Source organism: Chelon labrosus, assembly GCF_963514085.1.
Source record: "Chelon labrosus genome assembly, chromosome: 23".
NCBI lineage: Eukaryota > Metazoa > Chordata > Actinopteri > Mugiliformes > Mugilidae > Chelon > Chelon labrosus.
This window is the reverse complement of record NC_140356.1, coordinates 1,817,252-1,834,613: the sequence shown is the minus strand read 5'-3', so window position 1 is coordinate 1,834,613 and position 17,362 is coordinate 1,817,252. Positions and strand designations below refer to the sequence as shown.

Here is a 17,362-nt window from a genome sequence, read left to right as displayed (position 1 = left end):
GAACAATGCGGGAGGACATCTGAGTGTGGAGCTGAGGACTTCAGAGTTAAGTTTTACTTTTGAACCATGTGGATTAGCGGATGACAAGCATTGCGATGGGATTTCTCTTCGTTGAGGAACTTACTCGCCCGCCGAGGACTTTCAAAACTGTAGAGATTTGAAGGAAAACAGGACGTTAGATGTTACCAGGTGTTTTGTTTTTGTTGTTTCGAAGTTGCTGCTATTTCCTTTAAATAAGGCGAAAGGCGGAGATACTGGTAAGTAATTTTCAACGCCAGGAGAAACTAAGGCGCTCTATTGTTCCTGTGTGTTTACATGTATCTATACATTTTTTTTCTTTCTTCAGAAATGTGAAACTAGTATAGTGGGCGACACACCTCTCGTATGTGACGCAGTTTCAGTTTCCATTTCTTTGAATCAAGTTTTATCGCCAGTAGATGCTGTCAATCCCAAATCACTTCAGCGATTCGGGTCACGCTCAACTCGAAACGGCTCCGTCTAAAATGAAAAGACTCGTATTTATTCGTTATAGCCTAGGCCTACTTCTTTTTTTTTTTTCTTTTTGTCATACGCTGACCCGTTAGTAAGTGAACGTCCGAGGTTCATCCAGGCAACCATGCGCTGAATGTGTAAACTATGTACGGAGTTTTTATCTTCACTGACTTCCGCGGATAACTGGGTTCACAGAAGACAGGTTTGATCTGCACATTAAATGTGCTTTCATTGTAGTGCAACGTTGCAGTTCTCTGAGTGAGAGATTGTGGATGGAGATTTAAGCGCTTCTGATTATGGAGAAGTCTACCGAAAAATGGACGACATGACAGTTCCTCATTAGTGAAGCCAAAGCTTGTAGAGCTCCCCCTGGTGGCTGGCTGAAGGAGCTCCACTTCCCCCGTGTTAGTGGATAGGACTTGAGCTGAATTTAAACGCCAAAGTACACACGCGGTTTCTGTCATTTCAGGTAGGAAATATATGCTGATGTGTGTTCAAGCGTCCATTTTTCTGAGAAGCTTCGTTTTAGCTGCTTATTTGAGGCTACAGAAACAAGATATGACATTATAATGATTGACAGTTGCCATTGACAACCCCTCTGTGAAGCTTAGTAAAAAAAACATAAGTCCGTGAATAATCTGATATTTCTTTGTAAGTGGTGGAGGTAGAGGAGAGCACAGTATTGAATGCGAGTGAGTCTAGAGCAGACACGTCAGTTGTATCTAGCCCACAAGATAATATTTTATATCTATCAGAGTCGGCCCATGGGGTATTTTGTGTGCGCACCATTGATACTACAAATCCCAGACTGCTTTGCAATAGCTGTACTTTTGGCATCAGACAGGTCGTCAGTCAGCTGCATCCTCCCAACTTTATTGACAAACTCATCAGAGTCTTATGGTTGCCTGGGCAACTGTTCAGCATATCGGTAGAGTACTACAGCTCGACGCTCTGAAGCTACATCAGTCAATACGGTTGACCCATAAAAGCTCAAGCCATAAACATTAGAGCACTAAATACTAAAAATGTATTACTGGAGATTCTTAAACAAAGACGTAGTAACGCTGTAGCAGATAGTAGACACTGGGCTAAAACGGATAGCCTACTGTTCCACCGTAACACACATGGCAAGCATATAAACGACAACACAACTACAGCTAAACACCAGTCGGTTAACACACATACTAACATACAGACACACTGAAAATGTGAAAAGACAAATAACAGCAGCACGTTTAACATGGCCTTAGCATGCTAACATAGCCCCACGGTTAGCTCCATTGTACAGTAAACGCCACGTTAGCCGTGCTAGTTTTGTGTTATTCTGGCGTTAATTCAAAGTGTCAATTGCAGCAAATTCATACAGCATACGATAACATTAGGAAACCATACTATGGTTTTCATAATGTAAAAATTGACCCAGTTGGTAAAACAGGAACACATCTGCAAGTTTTTGCTTGTGAGCCTTTACAGGAGTGGTGTCAAACTCAGAGAGCCAGGGCAGCTTCATTGTTGATATGTACCCGATGCTTGCTGAAACGCAATGTCCTAGCATCGTCGCTCGCTACCTGTGTACACAGGAGGAGGAGGAGGCGGTCTGGAACCATGTAGGTCGACTGACAGATCAGAACGTGCTAGTTGCGTCACAAATGTGTCAGCTTTGAAACGGCTCCCTGAAGGACACACTTTCACTCTTAGACAACTCATAACAAACTGCATAGTTTTCTGTCAGCTTTTCTGAGCTGGCAGACATACCACACGCCCTTTTAATATAGAAAAAGCTCAAAAAAGTGAGATTTTTATCCCTTTTATCCCCCCTGAAATTTGTTGAATTTGTGAGAAACCGTTTCATTTGAAGTAAGTCGGTGGAAATCTCCCAATAGAGAGTAACACACACAAAAAAAAAAGCCACAGATGTGTCTTTTACAGTGGTGTGAGAAAGTGTTGTCTGTTTGTCACACCTAAATGTTTCGGATAATCAAACAAATTTAAATATAATGCAAGTAACCACAAAATCAGGAAGGGGACAAACACTTTTTCACACCACTGTATTTCAGATTTGTTCCCACTACTTGTTTAATCAGTGAACTTGAATTTATTCTAAATTCTTTATTATGGCTTGGAACAAGTTAAATTCATATCTGTATGAATGATTTCTGATAATACATCTGAAAAGACAAATTGTCTCACTTTCAGTAAATGTTAATTCTGGTTTCCCCGTGATTTGGATTCTGTTCTTAATTTTGGCCCCCTCTGTGATTGAGTTTGACACCACTGGTCTAGAGGAAGTGGGAGCAGAGACAGCGTACTGGGTCTTGTTTTAAAAACTTCAACTTTGGGTCATTTTCAGCATTCCTGGCAGCAGGAGCAGCTCATAATTGGAGGTTGACATAAACATTGCAATACTTTGGTGTATTCACTGACAAGTCCTTGCAGCCCCAAATGAATGTATTTTAATCACTTCAATTATTATTGAAAATGGGTAGTTCAGATGTTTGACCACAACATCACCTATAGTATTGTGAATGGTTTAATTATTGGAGCAGTGGGCTGCCACACTTGGGCATTGGGGGATGTGAACTAGTGACTTTATGGTCCCAAAGCTGCTTCTCTTTTAGATTACTAGTCCACAGCTCCATTACAAATCAGACCCTATCCCCTTAGAGTGCCTGGAACTTGAATGTATTATGACCTTATCATTATTTTCTTTATACGTACATGACACATTGAGGGGAAACTAGTCATCTGCTAATTTTGCTCTTTATTTATTCCCTAGACAATAGAACTGCATAACTGAAGCCATCGCTTGAAAGACTGCTCTCCATTCAACGTGATCTGGATGTCTCCACAGCCAATGATGGGCATGTCCTCCAACACCAACATGATGTTGCTGCTCTCACATCGCTTCAGGACAGCAGTGTGTAACCTGTACTGGTGATTCACCCAGCCAATGGATTACATATAACTGTAGCAGCCATTCAGTATTCTTGGTTGCTCAGAGTGGCCCAAGTTGGACCTCTTGGTTATAGGCATTTACAGGCTCACAGCAACACGTCCATGAGGACAGAGGACATTTTAATTTTTTCTGATGATTCAGCACTTCAGGGAGACAGCCTGGACTCTCAACATGGACATTTTTCCAACAAGACACTGCAAGAGTCTGCAATTAAAAAATTGTCTAAATTTGTAAATTTGTGGACAGACTATCAAAAACTTGAATAATTCTGGAGAAAGTCTGCAGTGTCTCAAACATGGCTGTTGGTGAGGCCAGACTACCAACGGACGATGAAATACATCAATTCATTAAAAAGAAGATTGATCATTTTAAGTTAGAGCTAACTAAGAAAAATGGAAATTATGGCTCTCTCCACAAGAAGGGATTTTCCAATAACAGGGATTCCACGCTTCAGTTGAATCGCAACACACCAGAGTTCAAGAGAGTTGCCAGTGACCCTGCAACCTCTACCTCTTACAAAGATGAGAGGCAAAGACTCAGCAGTGCCGGGAATAAGCCACGGACTAATGCTGCTGGACAAACTCTTGAAAAGGACAGTAGAGCAAATGGTGTGTTAACTAAGAGGTCTAAGGGGCATGGTCATACATCTTCATCAGAGAAACATTCAACAGGTAAACTCATCTCTGCTGTCGTAAACTCCATACATTTTCCTGAAAATGAATATTTTGTTACGTGTACGTCTCTAGAACACATGAATGTAATTGTGTCTGCATATGAGGAGGGCGAACTTACTTGCTCGGATGGCTGCAAAGATGAGCTGTTCGTCAACAATTATCAATGTTTAAGTAGTAAATTGTGATAAGGGCTTAGTGAATTTAAAAAACAAAACAAAAAAAACACTCGTGATTCATTAACTTCACTGAAGCAGCTTATGCTAGTATGGAGAATGTAGAGACCATTATAGAGGTGGACTGCTTTTCTGAAGTTATACTACAGCAATATTGGATATAGGTAACATTCATCTCTGTATGTCCACAGACTATCCACAAAAAATGTTGGAACCTGCACCCACTTGCGCCAAGAACAAAGAAGAGAGTCGCTTGGCTCTCAGCAGGGTGCCTGAAACGACCGTCAATGAAGTGACTGAGCAGTATCCCAGTTTAACAGTTGGCTACACCTCGTCACAAGAGAAGCACAAACCTCTAAGGATAAATGCTAAGAATAATTTGGATGACAGAGCGCCCGGTGTTTGGTTTCCCAAACGCATGACACGGAAGGAGAAAGAATATAAAGATTTAAAACCAGAGGAGGCTTCAGGGTTGGATAGTTTCAGAGGTGTGCCAGATGCTTCAGAGGATTTAGGCACTGAAAGGCTCAATGCAAATTTTGATGCAAATGCAAACAAACTGAGAAACAGTGAAGTTCAACAACATTGCCATGTTACCTACGAAGACGAAGTTGTGACACATTCCACGGTACATTCATTAGTTGATAAAAAGTCCGAGACAGTTGTAAAAGGCGTGCAATATGAGGATATTTCAGATTTTGAAGACATGTCACAGGTGGACAAAAAACTCTGTGACACAGAACATGTGGAGTCTGGCGTTTCATCAAATTTTGAAAACATTCAGTATGAAGACGTAAGTGAAGATGAAAATCCCCAAATTCCTAATATGGCTGTGGAGATGCCTTCATTCCCACCTAAAGTATCCAGACCTAACATTAAGCAGCATGGACTGGTGCAGAGTCAGACTCAGGTGAACACCATTTCAGAGGACGAACTGATTCCAGAGAAAGTGTCAAAAAAGACTAAAACACCTGACATAGCGCAACACTCCTCATGTCCAAATAGTTTTGAAACTAATGATTGTGAAAGTGAGAGACCTTTGGGATGGCAGACAAACGACTCGTATAGTCCTTCCTCTGTTTCAGAGGATGAAGATGAGACTGATGATGAAGATGAGACTGATGATGAAATGGACGATAACTCCTTGGTCGTATGTTTAAGCGTATTGGATATTAAATTTGAACCAGTAGATGGAGACCAGGCTCATCAAGAGAAACCTCTGCTAGGTGATGGTGAACATGCAAACAAATCAAGACACAGTGGGACAAGTCCAGCACTCTCTGGGCTACGGTTGCCGGCTCCAGATCCAGTGCCAGCTTCTGTTTTTTCCCAGATCGAAGTCTTCGACACTGTTGAGAGATTTCAAAAAGCAAAATATGTACACTTGGGGGCAAAAAGGGTGACGTCACCAGGAATGAGCACATCCGAGAGAAATCCAACTGCACCTCAGAACTGGAGCTATTCCTCGTCTGAGCCAGATAAGAGCTGTGACACTGAAGACAGCTGTGATTACTCGCCTGGTTCCAAGCACAACTACCTGACCGTGCCGAAGCAGCTGTTGAAAAACCCGGGAGCACCTACATCCTCAACGACAGAAAGTGAAGATGAAGCTGTGACTAATTTGCAAAAAAGTCAAACCAGGAGCAGACCTAATACTTCAAAAGAGTTAGATATAATAATCATTGATTCTGACTCGGACAATGAAAGTGACCAAAACCCTGAAAGTGTGGACAGTTGTTGTGGAACTGTTAAAGAAAACTTTAACAAGAGTGGAATTCCACCTGCAGAAGAATTTAATGAAGAAGTGGTTCAGAATTCATACTCTGTCCTTCCACACAGTCCAGAAAAGTGTGCCCCACTGTTGGAACACAGATCCAGATCTCGGCATGCTAAAGTCGACATCTCAGAACAGAAGATTTCAGATGTAATAATCTTGTCATCGGACACAGAGGACGAAAGTCACCAAAACGACGAAAAGAAGACGAGCACATTCTCTTCAGGATCAGAGGAAAATGACAATGCTCCATGTGTTAAACAAAAGAGAAAAACTATGAACAGCGAGGATAACTCGGCAGAAAAAACCCTCCATGAAGCCAGACTGTCGTCTGCAGCCTCATCTAAGCCACAGCATGGGTGTGAACTTGAACAGATGCAGAACTCCTCTCCTGACCATGCTCAACAAGAGAACACCAGACATATGACCTCAAAAAAACACTTGACCAAACGGAAGAGGAGGAGAATACTCTCATCAGAAACGGAGGACAGTGAAGATGACCTTTCTGATCACAACAACACTTTTCATTCCAACAAAAAGCCCCAAAATAACACTGTGTCCAAGGATTCACCAGAGCAGCATCTCCACTACTCCACTTTGGATTCTAATCCTGTGACTCATTTTCAGAAGTCCTGTCAATTCAGTGAACCTTTAGAAGAGCCCACACAGAGTAATGATGAAACTCTCATGGTACCAAAGACAACCACAACCACTCCCATAAGAAAGAAGTATAAGGAGACACCACATTCGTACAGAGATAAACAAGAAAGTGTTGTCTCTAAACTCAAACCTGCAAGTGATACAACACCACTGCCTAAAGTTAAGCAGAGTTCATCTCAGCCCAGCTCTAAGATGTCTTCATCTGAACTACGGCGCTCTCAGTCTTACCCCTCAACACAAGATCCCAAAAAGAGTCCCTCGCCTTCTACAAGCAAACAGTCATCAGCAAGGAAACAAGTGATCCATGACTGGGAGAGCACCTATGTCCCAACCAGGAGAGACAGAAAAACTAGCCAGGGGATGGAAGAGGACTTCAGACCGAGGAACAGCTTGGATTATCGGAGGGAAGCGAGGCCTGGACCTCGTCTCTTTGAGAGAGCACCCAGACGAAGACATGCCTCCTTTGAATCTGAAACCCCGCTGATGAAGAGGACCAAGACTGAAGCCAAACAATGGACGAACGCCATAAACCGGAAAGCTTCAACGGAACAAAGTGTGTTATATTTGAAGTCTAAAATGTCTTTATAGTTGATGTTTAATACAATAACAATGACTGAATTAATTTATCTAACCTGAATGCATGTTTCTAAACCTGATTCTTACCATAGGATATCCTGTTGGTGAAGGCTACAAATGGAAGAATTCTGAAAGGCCAGGTTCAACAAAAGGTGATTCTCAACATTTTCCATTACATTAATACTGTCCTTTTACAGGCAAACGGTATATTTTACAAGTTGATAAAGTGTCCAGACTTATGTTTTTTTCCTTCTGTCGTAGACTCCTGCAGACAGGGCAGTAAGTACAGACCTCCTCGAAGGCCCCATCAGTGAGAAGAATTGTCTACACCTGTTCCAGTTATTATTGTTTGATCTAAAAGACATTTGACAAAAAGACATTTATGTGTAACACTGTAAATATTGTACATATAAAACCCCAAATTCTGTATTTTAACTGTGTATACAACTGTTCATTTGCATGCAGCATGAAGTGGCTTTGTTATATTATTGTTCATCTTTTAAAGTTGACTAGAAATAAACACTTTTTACTATGTGCCTCAAACTGTGGGGGGGAAAAGCAGTGAATTAAAAGATTTTACTTAGGATACTCTGAAAACTTTTTATTTTGTTGTATATCTAATCCTTTTCCCCCATTTTAAGTTGACCTAAGTTTTTGTTCTTTGCACTCAGTTGTGATTAGATTACATGGTTTCAAAGGTGAGATATATTTATTTTAAAATAATGCCAAAATAAAAAGTTTCAATACTGTGCTGTTTGTTTGCATTTCACCACCAGAGGGAGACATTGCAACGTACATATACACCGATCAGGCATAACATTATGACCACCTTCCTAATATTTTGTAGCGCTCACTTATGCCTCCAAAACAGTTGTGACTCATCAGAGTGACCCACATTCTGAGAGTGTTGTTAGTGAGGGCCTCAGGGTCCTATGGATTGAGGGGAGGGGCCTCTGTGGATCATCCCACAGATACTTAATCAGTTTGGGATCTAGTGAATTTGGAGGCCAGGTCAACACCTTGTGCATCCTGCTGGTGTCATTGCTATGGGGTGGGCGTGCCTGGTCTGGTCTAGGTGGGTGGTACATGCCTAAGTAACATTCCCAGCAGAATATTGAATTGTCACAAGATGCTCAATGTTGTTTACTTCTCAAGTCAGTGGTCATAATGTTTTGCCTTATTGGTGTATATGACCAGTGTTTCTGTTGTTTAGTTGACAGATGGATTGGCCAGTCATATAGTTACACTCATACTGCCATAAGAAGCCAAAATAAAAAAAAACCATAATGGATGATAAAATATTTCATTAAAATTCAATCATGTATTATTAATATTTACTGAGAGCATGTCTTTTAATGTATTCTTGTGTTAATTAGGTGAAAATGATACGCTACAGCTGGCCCTGTGACAACAAAGAAACGCATGTACTCCTCCGCAAGATAATAAAGTCCTCACCCTCTGTACTATGAAAGCAGAACTCTGACTGCGGCTGCGTGATATCAGAGCACTGATTGAAATTGTGGCCACAGGTGCGTTTGTTGGAGAAATAATAGTCAGAGGAAACTTATTTTTATTCTATGATTACAGGCAAGAAACGGTATGCCAACAGTGAGTGAGACTCCGTATACGAATTAGAGGACTATATTTGAATATCCCGCCCTGCCAGTCGGACTCCTCCGAGCTCCACCGAGGCGGAGATTCACTCAGCTCTCTCCTCCAGTAGGCTACAGTCGGCTGTGTGTCTCGAAAGCTCCGCTTAAACGGCTCCCCGAAAGCTAACTAGCGTCGGAAGCCGTTTTAAAAACAACTTAACTTGCGTGTGGAGTATTTTGTTTGCCCCGAATCTAAACAGAATATCGCACGCTTGAGCGTTTCACCCACCGACCTTTGTTGCTGTTTTCTCAACCGGAGATGTGTCACTTGGAGAACTAGGAGCGGAGCGCGCAGCAAACCGACGCCGGGATGAGTGGGACCTCCGCGGCGTCCGGAGCGGCGCCGTGCCGCTTTGCCCACTACTTTGCCGTTTGCGGGATAGACACGGAGACTGGACTGGAACCGGACGAGTTGGCAGGTACGTGGTATCTGTTTTATTTATATATTTTTATTTTGGAAAAGTCTTTACTTGCTTTAAGAAAAAAATAAATCACAACAGTCCGCCAACATAACACATGTAGCCTAGTGTATTGTTGACTAAAATGCTCGCTGCTCTATGGAGCTAGCACATCGTGATAGCCACTAAACACATCACTGGCTGCAATCTTAAATGACTATTTAATCAATATAAATTGCCTTCAACTATGAATATAAGTGCCACATGCGCACTGTTGACTAGAAAATATCAAATGATCGGAGTCAGATTTCATTTACAGAGTTAACTTTATTGTAAATAAGTACCTTGAAATAGTCTGTAAATAATAATAATGAACAGAAAAGTGTGTAAGTGATACAGCCATTTGGAGCAGCATTGCTGTTCATCATCTGCACAGTGTACCGCTTCCCTTTCAGCTAGATGAGCTTCTGAAAAATTTGCATTATCTTTTCTAACTGCTAGAATCTGATCTAAACTTCCTGTGCTGTGCTTTTCGGAGCCTTTCAGTTTGAATCACAGTTGCATTTTTTCCCAAAGAAAGGTTATCTTTTGTTGCAGCTACACCCTTGCAGTCTCCTATAGAAAACTGAGCCACATTTCTGTAACTGTGACAGCAGACCTAAACTTCATTGGCTGGTTTGTGTAGTTTGAGACTTGCAGGTGGAATAGTCAAAAGCGCGGTTGTGTGTAGGCTGCTGCAAGTGTGGGTGAAGGTGGCGATGATTTCTCCACACGGGTAATTCTTTTACTGAATTGTCACTGATGCCTGCACATCGGATCAAACCGGGGCCAGTCTCTGGTCTCTGATCGCACCGGTCAGCTGAGGCGTATTAGTGCTTGCTCTGTCTCCAGATACATCCACTCCTATGCTCCTGTCCACTAACAGCCTGATCATGTTGTCGCAGTCAGAGTGGTTTACAAGCATCGCGTTTCACATGTGTTTCCACAAGTGCAGAGGGCTGCATGCTCACCAGCTGAGATATTACATCACAGTCAAATAATCAGTATTTGTCCTAGTCACTGTCCCAGTCTGTGGGCCAAAGTGCGGGATTGTAAAGTCAAACAAGCACTGGTTGCACATTATTGGCCTTATAGAGCTCCTGAATGATGCCAAGTATGTGTCATTCAGCAGTTCTAGAGAGTGTTACTGTGTGTTTTAGACTAGGTTTGGTGCTTTGTCTGTCTGGAAGTAGTGTGTGTATGTGTGTGTGTGTTGCCCTCAGGCTGTAGGAAGTCTCAAAGGTGACACCAAGCATCCACCATACTGAGTCCATATGCCCCACTGTCTGCTCTGCTGACACCAATCACCCCAACATGCCGAGCATCTGGTGCGACTTTGTATTTAGAAAAATTTAACAGGAACTGACGGGATGGGAATGCGACTCACGGTTGCTTTCGTTATTGATTAATGTGCCAGTTATTTTCTTAATGGATTGTTTTGTCTATAAATTGGAAATGAAAAATAAGGTAACATCATTTTTAGGCTTTGACTATCAATTATGTTTTCAGTGCAGGGGGAACCTAATTAAGAAAGATGTTCTTTACAATATTCTGTCATTAATTAGCATACATAGTGTGGAGTATGGTTTTAATTTTAACAGCTACTGCAAGTTATAGCTGGAAAATCAGATGTATTATTTATCTTATAACTTGTATATCTTGTATTTTATCTTGTTTTATTTATTATGTATTAGAGGATGCTTGGCGAGGGGGTAACTTATGTGAACTTGGTACAGCCAGGCATCCCAGAATGGATTTTGCGGGCATCATCAAGTACGTGCTGTTCCAGTTCTGTACTGCTCCACAACTCCACAAGTTCGAGGTCATGTGCTTGGTATTGATAAATGCCTAAATTAAACTTCACAGTGCTTGGATGACATGTACTGCATAAAGCCAGCCCAAATGATTTCACTGGCAGGGGTTGTGTTGTGAGACATCTAAATTGCCCACATAACATATAGCAAAGCGGTTTGTGTAGGGGTAGGGTGATGGTGTCATTATTGTTGTAGCTGATGAGATCATTCATAAGGGGTGCTCCATCTTGCTGGCTGCTGTCTTCTCTAGACTGGATTAGGTGCTCTTATGTGTCATATTGCCGTGCTGCCACCTGATCCACTTGTAAACTCTGCAGTTTCGTAGTTGTGTTTGCGTCTGCTGTTGCGGATTAGAACAACATCTATTCAAAGACGTTATAGGCCACATGTCTGTTATCATTCCATTTAGCCAGACACCCAGAGTAGAATCACTTACTACAGCCTTAACATACTAGAGATAATGTGTTCTTCATTATCATTATCCCTCAGGAACTCATTTACTGACATCTGCTTTATTGCTTCTTTTTTTTTTGCGCCAAATACTGTTTATGGCACTTTATGTCAACAGTGCAACCATCACTGGCCTGTTTACATGGACAATATTTCATCAACCTGATGGAAATAATTCTGATTCCAATTGAACTGTTTACATGGACGCTATGCAAGATCAGATCTGCTTTTGAGTCTGCCAAAACATAACATACAAACATAACATATCAGTAGAGGAAAAAGAAAAAGGTGTTCCTGAATTCCCTCAATAGAAGAAGATGACCAAGATGGACCCACTTGGTTGAACAACTGGTTGTTTTGATACATTTGTGTTTCTGTCCCTCCTGAAAACCTAAAACCAATGCAAATGTTTTTGGATGAAACCTGTGCCGCTCGGATAAGCAGTTTCAGCATCGATGCATGTCAAAACAGCTGTGTCCTTTCTTTTCCTTTCAGTGTGCTAACACACAGAAAGGCACATCTCTATAATCTGGTCAACATGCCAGAGTACACCTCTGTCCTGTTTGCTGTGCAGTATAGCTGCACAAGATACAAAGTCACCAGTGTGCGTTCACCTGATGTGGAGACACAACAAAAGTGCCTGTCACACAGGCTGATCCATGTACATTTTAGCCAAAGTGAAGACCAATCTGAATGTTAAGCATTTAACTTTTTGCCTGAAGCAGATATAAATCAAGCTTTATGGGGCATTACACCCCCCTCCTCTTTATTCATCCCCAAAGCTGCCCACCCCCATTTCTTTATAGTCTGCCAGTTTGCCTCCACTCTCCTGCACTTCATTAGAGATCATTTACAATTCTGATCAGGCCTGTTGCTGTCCTCCCCCATGATGCACCATCATCCATACAACACTAATGCTGCCATGACTGATGTCAAAGTGCTGCCGTCGCTGCTCTACAAACCTCCTTTTTTTGTCGAGCGTTTCAGCACCCCCACATTTTCTTGTACCCTGAGTTGGAGGCAGCCATAATTGCAGTGACCCACATTAGGCAGCATTCAATGCCTTTGCCTATTTTAGGCTGCGACTCCCCTCCTCCTTGCTCTTTGTGTGGCACTGTGACCATATTTCCCCTTAGCCCATTGTTCTAGTCAGAGGGCCCGACTTCCTGCAGGCCTGCCTCAGGCTCCTTCACGATTTACAGTATCTTCTCCGTCTGTCTGATTATGAGTCTGCCCGCTACAACAATATCCAGTATTTAACTCCTTTATGTGAACTCACACCCTGTTATAGATCCGGGGTTCTTTGGTCCAGGCTGGAATGCTAATTAGCTGGTTTAAATAGCCACTTTGCCAGTCCAGACACTCACCCCATACCAATGTGACATAGTCATGGTGATATAAATACTCTCTGGCTGGCATACAGAGCCTAAAATAGTCCCTGCACTCGAATACCAGTTGCATTTTAGGGCCAGCCGCATCATGGAGTTGAAAGGTGAGAGGAGTGAGGAGCTAACTTTGGGCTTGAGATCTGAGTTCATGACTGGTACACAATGAGATGTGCTTCACTTTACCGTCAGGGCCCACTGCTGAAGATGAGGCTGCCACGGGGGTGACTCCCACTTTAATGAATGGAGGACAAAGTAAAAGTTGATTATTACCTTTGTCAGAGCTGCAGCTACATCTGAAAAATGACTGATGATGAAAGTATTTTTTTTTGTTGTTGTTTTTAATTTCCTAAGGTCCACAACATTAAAAGTACACTTTTAAATTGTAAAAAGCTTTCGATTTATCATGAACAAATATTCTCTCTTATTTGAAATTACAAGTAATGACCATGACTAGAATGGGGCAAAGCAAAGCGTTGATGCTTGCTCACATATGTCGTTCCTGATGCATGCATGAACACACACAGATGTTTGGTCCATGCTACAGATACACGGTGGAGGTTGTGGCGATGCTCTTATGAAAACAACAGCTGCTCAGTTTCAGTTCTTAGATGAGCCACTCCGTCAGGTGTTCAGCTCTCATGGGAAATCATATCTGCTTTGAAAAGCCAAAAGCGACTTCTTTTAACAGTCATTTCCAGCGCTGCCAGTGTCAGACCTTGTCCTCCTTTCATGCGTCTCCTGTGTCTCCACCTTCAACACCTTTCACTCGTAACACGTGTGTGTGTGTCACCCACTGTACTGCTCCCACGGCGGGGCAGGTTAGTCACTGGCCATGACCCAGACATGAATGAGTAAATGACACCTCAGGGAGAATTGGCTGAGTTGGTTAGAAAGCAGTGTCATTAACAACCACCTCCAATTCTTAGCCAGGTGCCAATGACCCCCTATCCTCAATAACCATTTCCTCTCCTGCCAGCTTCAACACGTCTGTTTCAACATGAATGTCTTTAATAACAGCTGTGTTTCTGGCGAGACTTCATGTAAAAGTCTCCCTCTTAAGATTGAATCAGATACTACCTTCGCTCCCCTAGTGCTTTGTGCTCTTTAAAAATTTAAAATGTAAATCGAAAGTTTCAGGATTGCATGTGGAGGGCCAGCTATGTGATTTTAGCAACTCTAGGTTCATAAGGAATCCAGATTAGACTCTCTATTTACCAAGTTCTTTCATTATATGTACGTTATTATACGTATACAGTAATATGATCTGTAAGGAAGGCCACTGCAGCAATATACATTTTTAGACAAAATGTAAAACAAGGAAGGCAACGTAAGTAGTTTACTGGAGAGCATTTTAAATGAGTAATTTAAAATGTGAATTAAGAATAATAAGGCAAAAAGCACACAATGCCCCAAGGAGACTGTGGTAGTGATATCTAAGTAAAAGTAATATGAACACTTATTTAAACATCTCTAAGTGTACAAATGAACTTGGTTAAACTTATGGTGCTGGACACAGGTGTGTTTGCCAACTAGTCAGTTCAACATAGCAGTGTGAGATGTTTGATCCTCCTCTGAGAGACCTTATTGCTCCAGTGGTCCATGCTCACACTATTTCTGGCTATTAGTATTCAGTTTGATCAGATGGTTCTCTTGCCATCAGTTGGAGTTGGATGCTGCCCATTACAGTCCTAAGGTGGGAGGGTTCTCGGGGTGCAACCGAACACAATAGGATCTGAGCCGCCAAAGCTCCCTCTGGCCAGGGCCATCTGTCCACACCAGCCAGTCAGTCAGCACAAAGGCTGCATCATACCACTGCCCGCTGACGTATGCTAATGATGACAGGGGCTACAACAGTGACGCATGCCCCTGTTGACTTGTGCTAACAATGGTGTGCTCAAGTAATGGGCAGATAATAGTATATGGCATTTCCAATGTGAATTACAAACAAAAAGCAGACCTCTGTAGACTTATTTCATGTTGTTGTCTGTGTTTGCTTTTGCTTCCGATTCTTGCAAATTTCCATTTGACTTTCTTTCTTTCTTTCTGTCATAGATCATCACTTCCTTCCTCCTCTCTTCTGACCTTAATAATTTCATCCATCTCTCTGCCTTTTGTCTCCCGCTTGTTGCCTCGTGCTCTGTCAGCCCAGCCGGGCTTTTGTAAGCCTGTTAGAGTAATCCATTTAGACAGTTCTTCCAGGCTACACTGAAAGCCTCACTGTAAACACATGGCCAGTCCTCACCACCGTCTCCTCCACAGACACACACATTTGTGCTTACAACTTACTTCACTTTGTGCCTCTTACGGTGTTCAGCCATTACCTTTTGTCTTTATATAGCAGGTCAGCAGGGGTTCACTTGTTTGTCAGTTACGTATAAATGGCTAAACAATTTCTTCTTATCATTTTTTTAAATCCATTGTGCTTATATTCATCATCCATTTTGAAGAATTTGAAATTCTATTCTGGTTCCACTTTTCTACAACAAAATCTCTTTGTGATTTGGCTCTGATTGATTGTTAATGTATTGTTGTGGTGTGTTCCCTCAACTGCTGCAGAGACAACTGAGGAAAGATGGAGCAAAAGTCATTGTGGACCAAAAACCTGCAGCACTGATCATGAGCAGAATCATAGAACATACTACCTGCTACATTGGTACCTGTGGTGGCTTTCATGGGGCTAGTTTCCATGCAGGCTGGAGATCTGCGGCAAGAACCTGCCCACCTCCGTGGGAGGAAGGCAGGCCTAACAACAGACTTTTGTTGCCTCAAGTGCTTATAGGTTTAAGTTGAAGGTCCTGACAGAGCCATGAACCTGCCTGTCATAGGTGTCAGGGATGTGCAGTCCCATTCTGTAGGAGGGGCTGCCATGTGTTAGCAGTCAAAGTTCAAGGATCTGGGGTGCATTGGGAGTCAGTAATGATGGATGGTCTCTGGGAGTCAGCAGAAGCTGGCAGCCTTGGAGGATGCTGCGAACTGTTGCTGGATGGTCACATCCCTTTGCTGCTAGAGATGGTGAGGCATTTACAAAGTGAGCAGTTGGTCTTGGGAGGCGTGGGGAGTCATTTCACAGCCCCTCCCTTGGAGTGACCTTTGACCCTAAGTCCCATATGTTCTCTCTATGAAAGAATAAGAAGAGAATAGGACCACAGGGAGCTTCAGGGTTGTTGTTTTGGTTTCTTAAAGAGATCTGCACTAGTTGTAGCTGGACATGGACATGGAAAGTCAACCCCATTGCTTACGTCAGTTTTTTTTTGTTTTGTTTTTGTCTTTTTTTAAATTTTTTATTTTTTACAGTTTTTCTATTGGAAAAGGTTTGGAGGCCTTCTTCTGCTTGAAACCAACACGTTCTTACATTGGCACAGGTCAAAAGGCAATGGTGTATATAGCTGCAGTGGCCACACTTAATACAAGTGTAAAGATGGCTAAGACTTCATAACTGCAACGCTTCACATGGTCTTCTCAAAAGCATTCAGTATCCAGACAGCAAAAGCTATGTTGAGAATGAAAAAGAGAGCTTGGCTTGGGTTTTGGACATGAACACTGGGTGTTGGAAGCATGTGTATATTCACCGGCCTTGTGTGTTTTAAGTTTAAAATAGCTTATTAACTCAGTCAGTGAAAATGAAGCCTGTTGTTTCCTTAGGGCTATAGCTCTGAATGTCACTTCCTGTTCTCCAGACATCGTAGGCTATAATATGAAAATGTCATTGCCATTTCCCATGTAGCTTGAAATCTTCCCTGTTTCTCTGCTAGAGTAGTGTACTATGCTCAGAAGAATCCATTATCTGTAATGAATCTGTACTGCAATGACCAACCACCTGACAGACCTCCAGGAAATGCAAATGCATAGCTTGTATATCCTTTCTTATAAAGATAAATGTTTTTTCCAGAAAGCTTAAGTAAAATCCTCTTACAGTATGTTACCTCTGCACGGTGATGTTCTCTTTGAAAGCTCTTGGCTTTGGCTCATTTTGTGTACATGCATGCTCTCACGGATTGTAAGGCAGTTTTGTTATTCTCTGTGCCAAAATCTCACACATGTCATACATCACTTGGAGTGTCCACAGTAACCATGGCAATGTACTGAAAGCCTTGCATGTAACGTAATGGCTATCTTTCATCAGGAAATCTTTGTACAGAGGTCAGCTACCTGTAGAGTGGTTTGCAGACCATGCCCCTTGTTTCTTCCTTCGCACTGAACAAAGGAGTTCAAGTTCAATGAGCAACAGACAAGAGGCCTTCTCTGTTCATTTCTTTTCAGAATGAATACACTTTCCTACAAGCACCCAGGCATGTTCAGTATAAGAGGTATTACAG

The 17,362-nt window shown here is 42.2% G+C and overlaps 2 protein-coding genes across 4 annotated transcripts in view; both read left to right on the top strand.

Moving 5' to 3' along the window:
- Positions 1 to 8,052, top strand: LOC311508679 (uncharacterized protein). The gene is made up of 5 exons (XM_084573584.1): positions 1 to 257; positions 3,269 to 4,119; positions 4,487 to 7,282; positions 7,398 to 7,457; positions 7,567 to 8,052. Exons 2-5 carry the CDS (start codon positions 3,744 to 3,746, stop codon positions 7,617 to 7,619), a joined length of 3,285 nt encoding a protein of 1,094 aa, XP_084429710.1. The 5' UTR covers positions 1 to 257; positions 3,269 to 3,743; the 3' UTR covers positions 7,620 to 8,052.
- A 588-nt stretch (positions 8,053 to 8,640) lies between these two features.
- dennd5b (DENN/MADD domain containing 5B) overlaps positions 8,641 to 17,362 on the top strand; it is a 66,061-nt gene continuing 57,339 nt past the window's right edge. For all 3 annotated transcript variants that reach the window (XM_084573582.1, XM_084573581.1, XM_084573583.1), the window contains exon 1: positions 8,641 to 9,376. In XM_084573582.1, the coding sequence (XP_084429708.1) occupies positions 9,268 to 9,376 (109 nt within the window). In that variant the 5' untranslated portion in view covers positions 8,641 to 9,267. The remainder of the gene's footprint in view (positions 9,377 to 17,362) is intronic.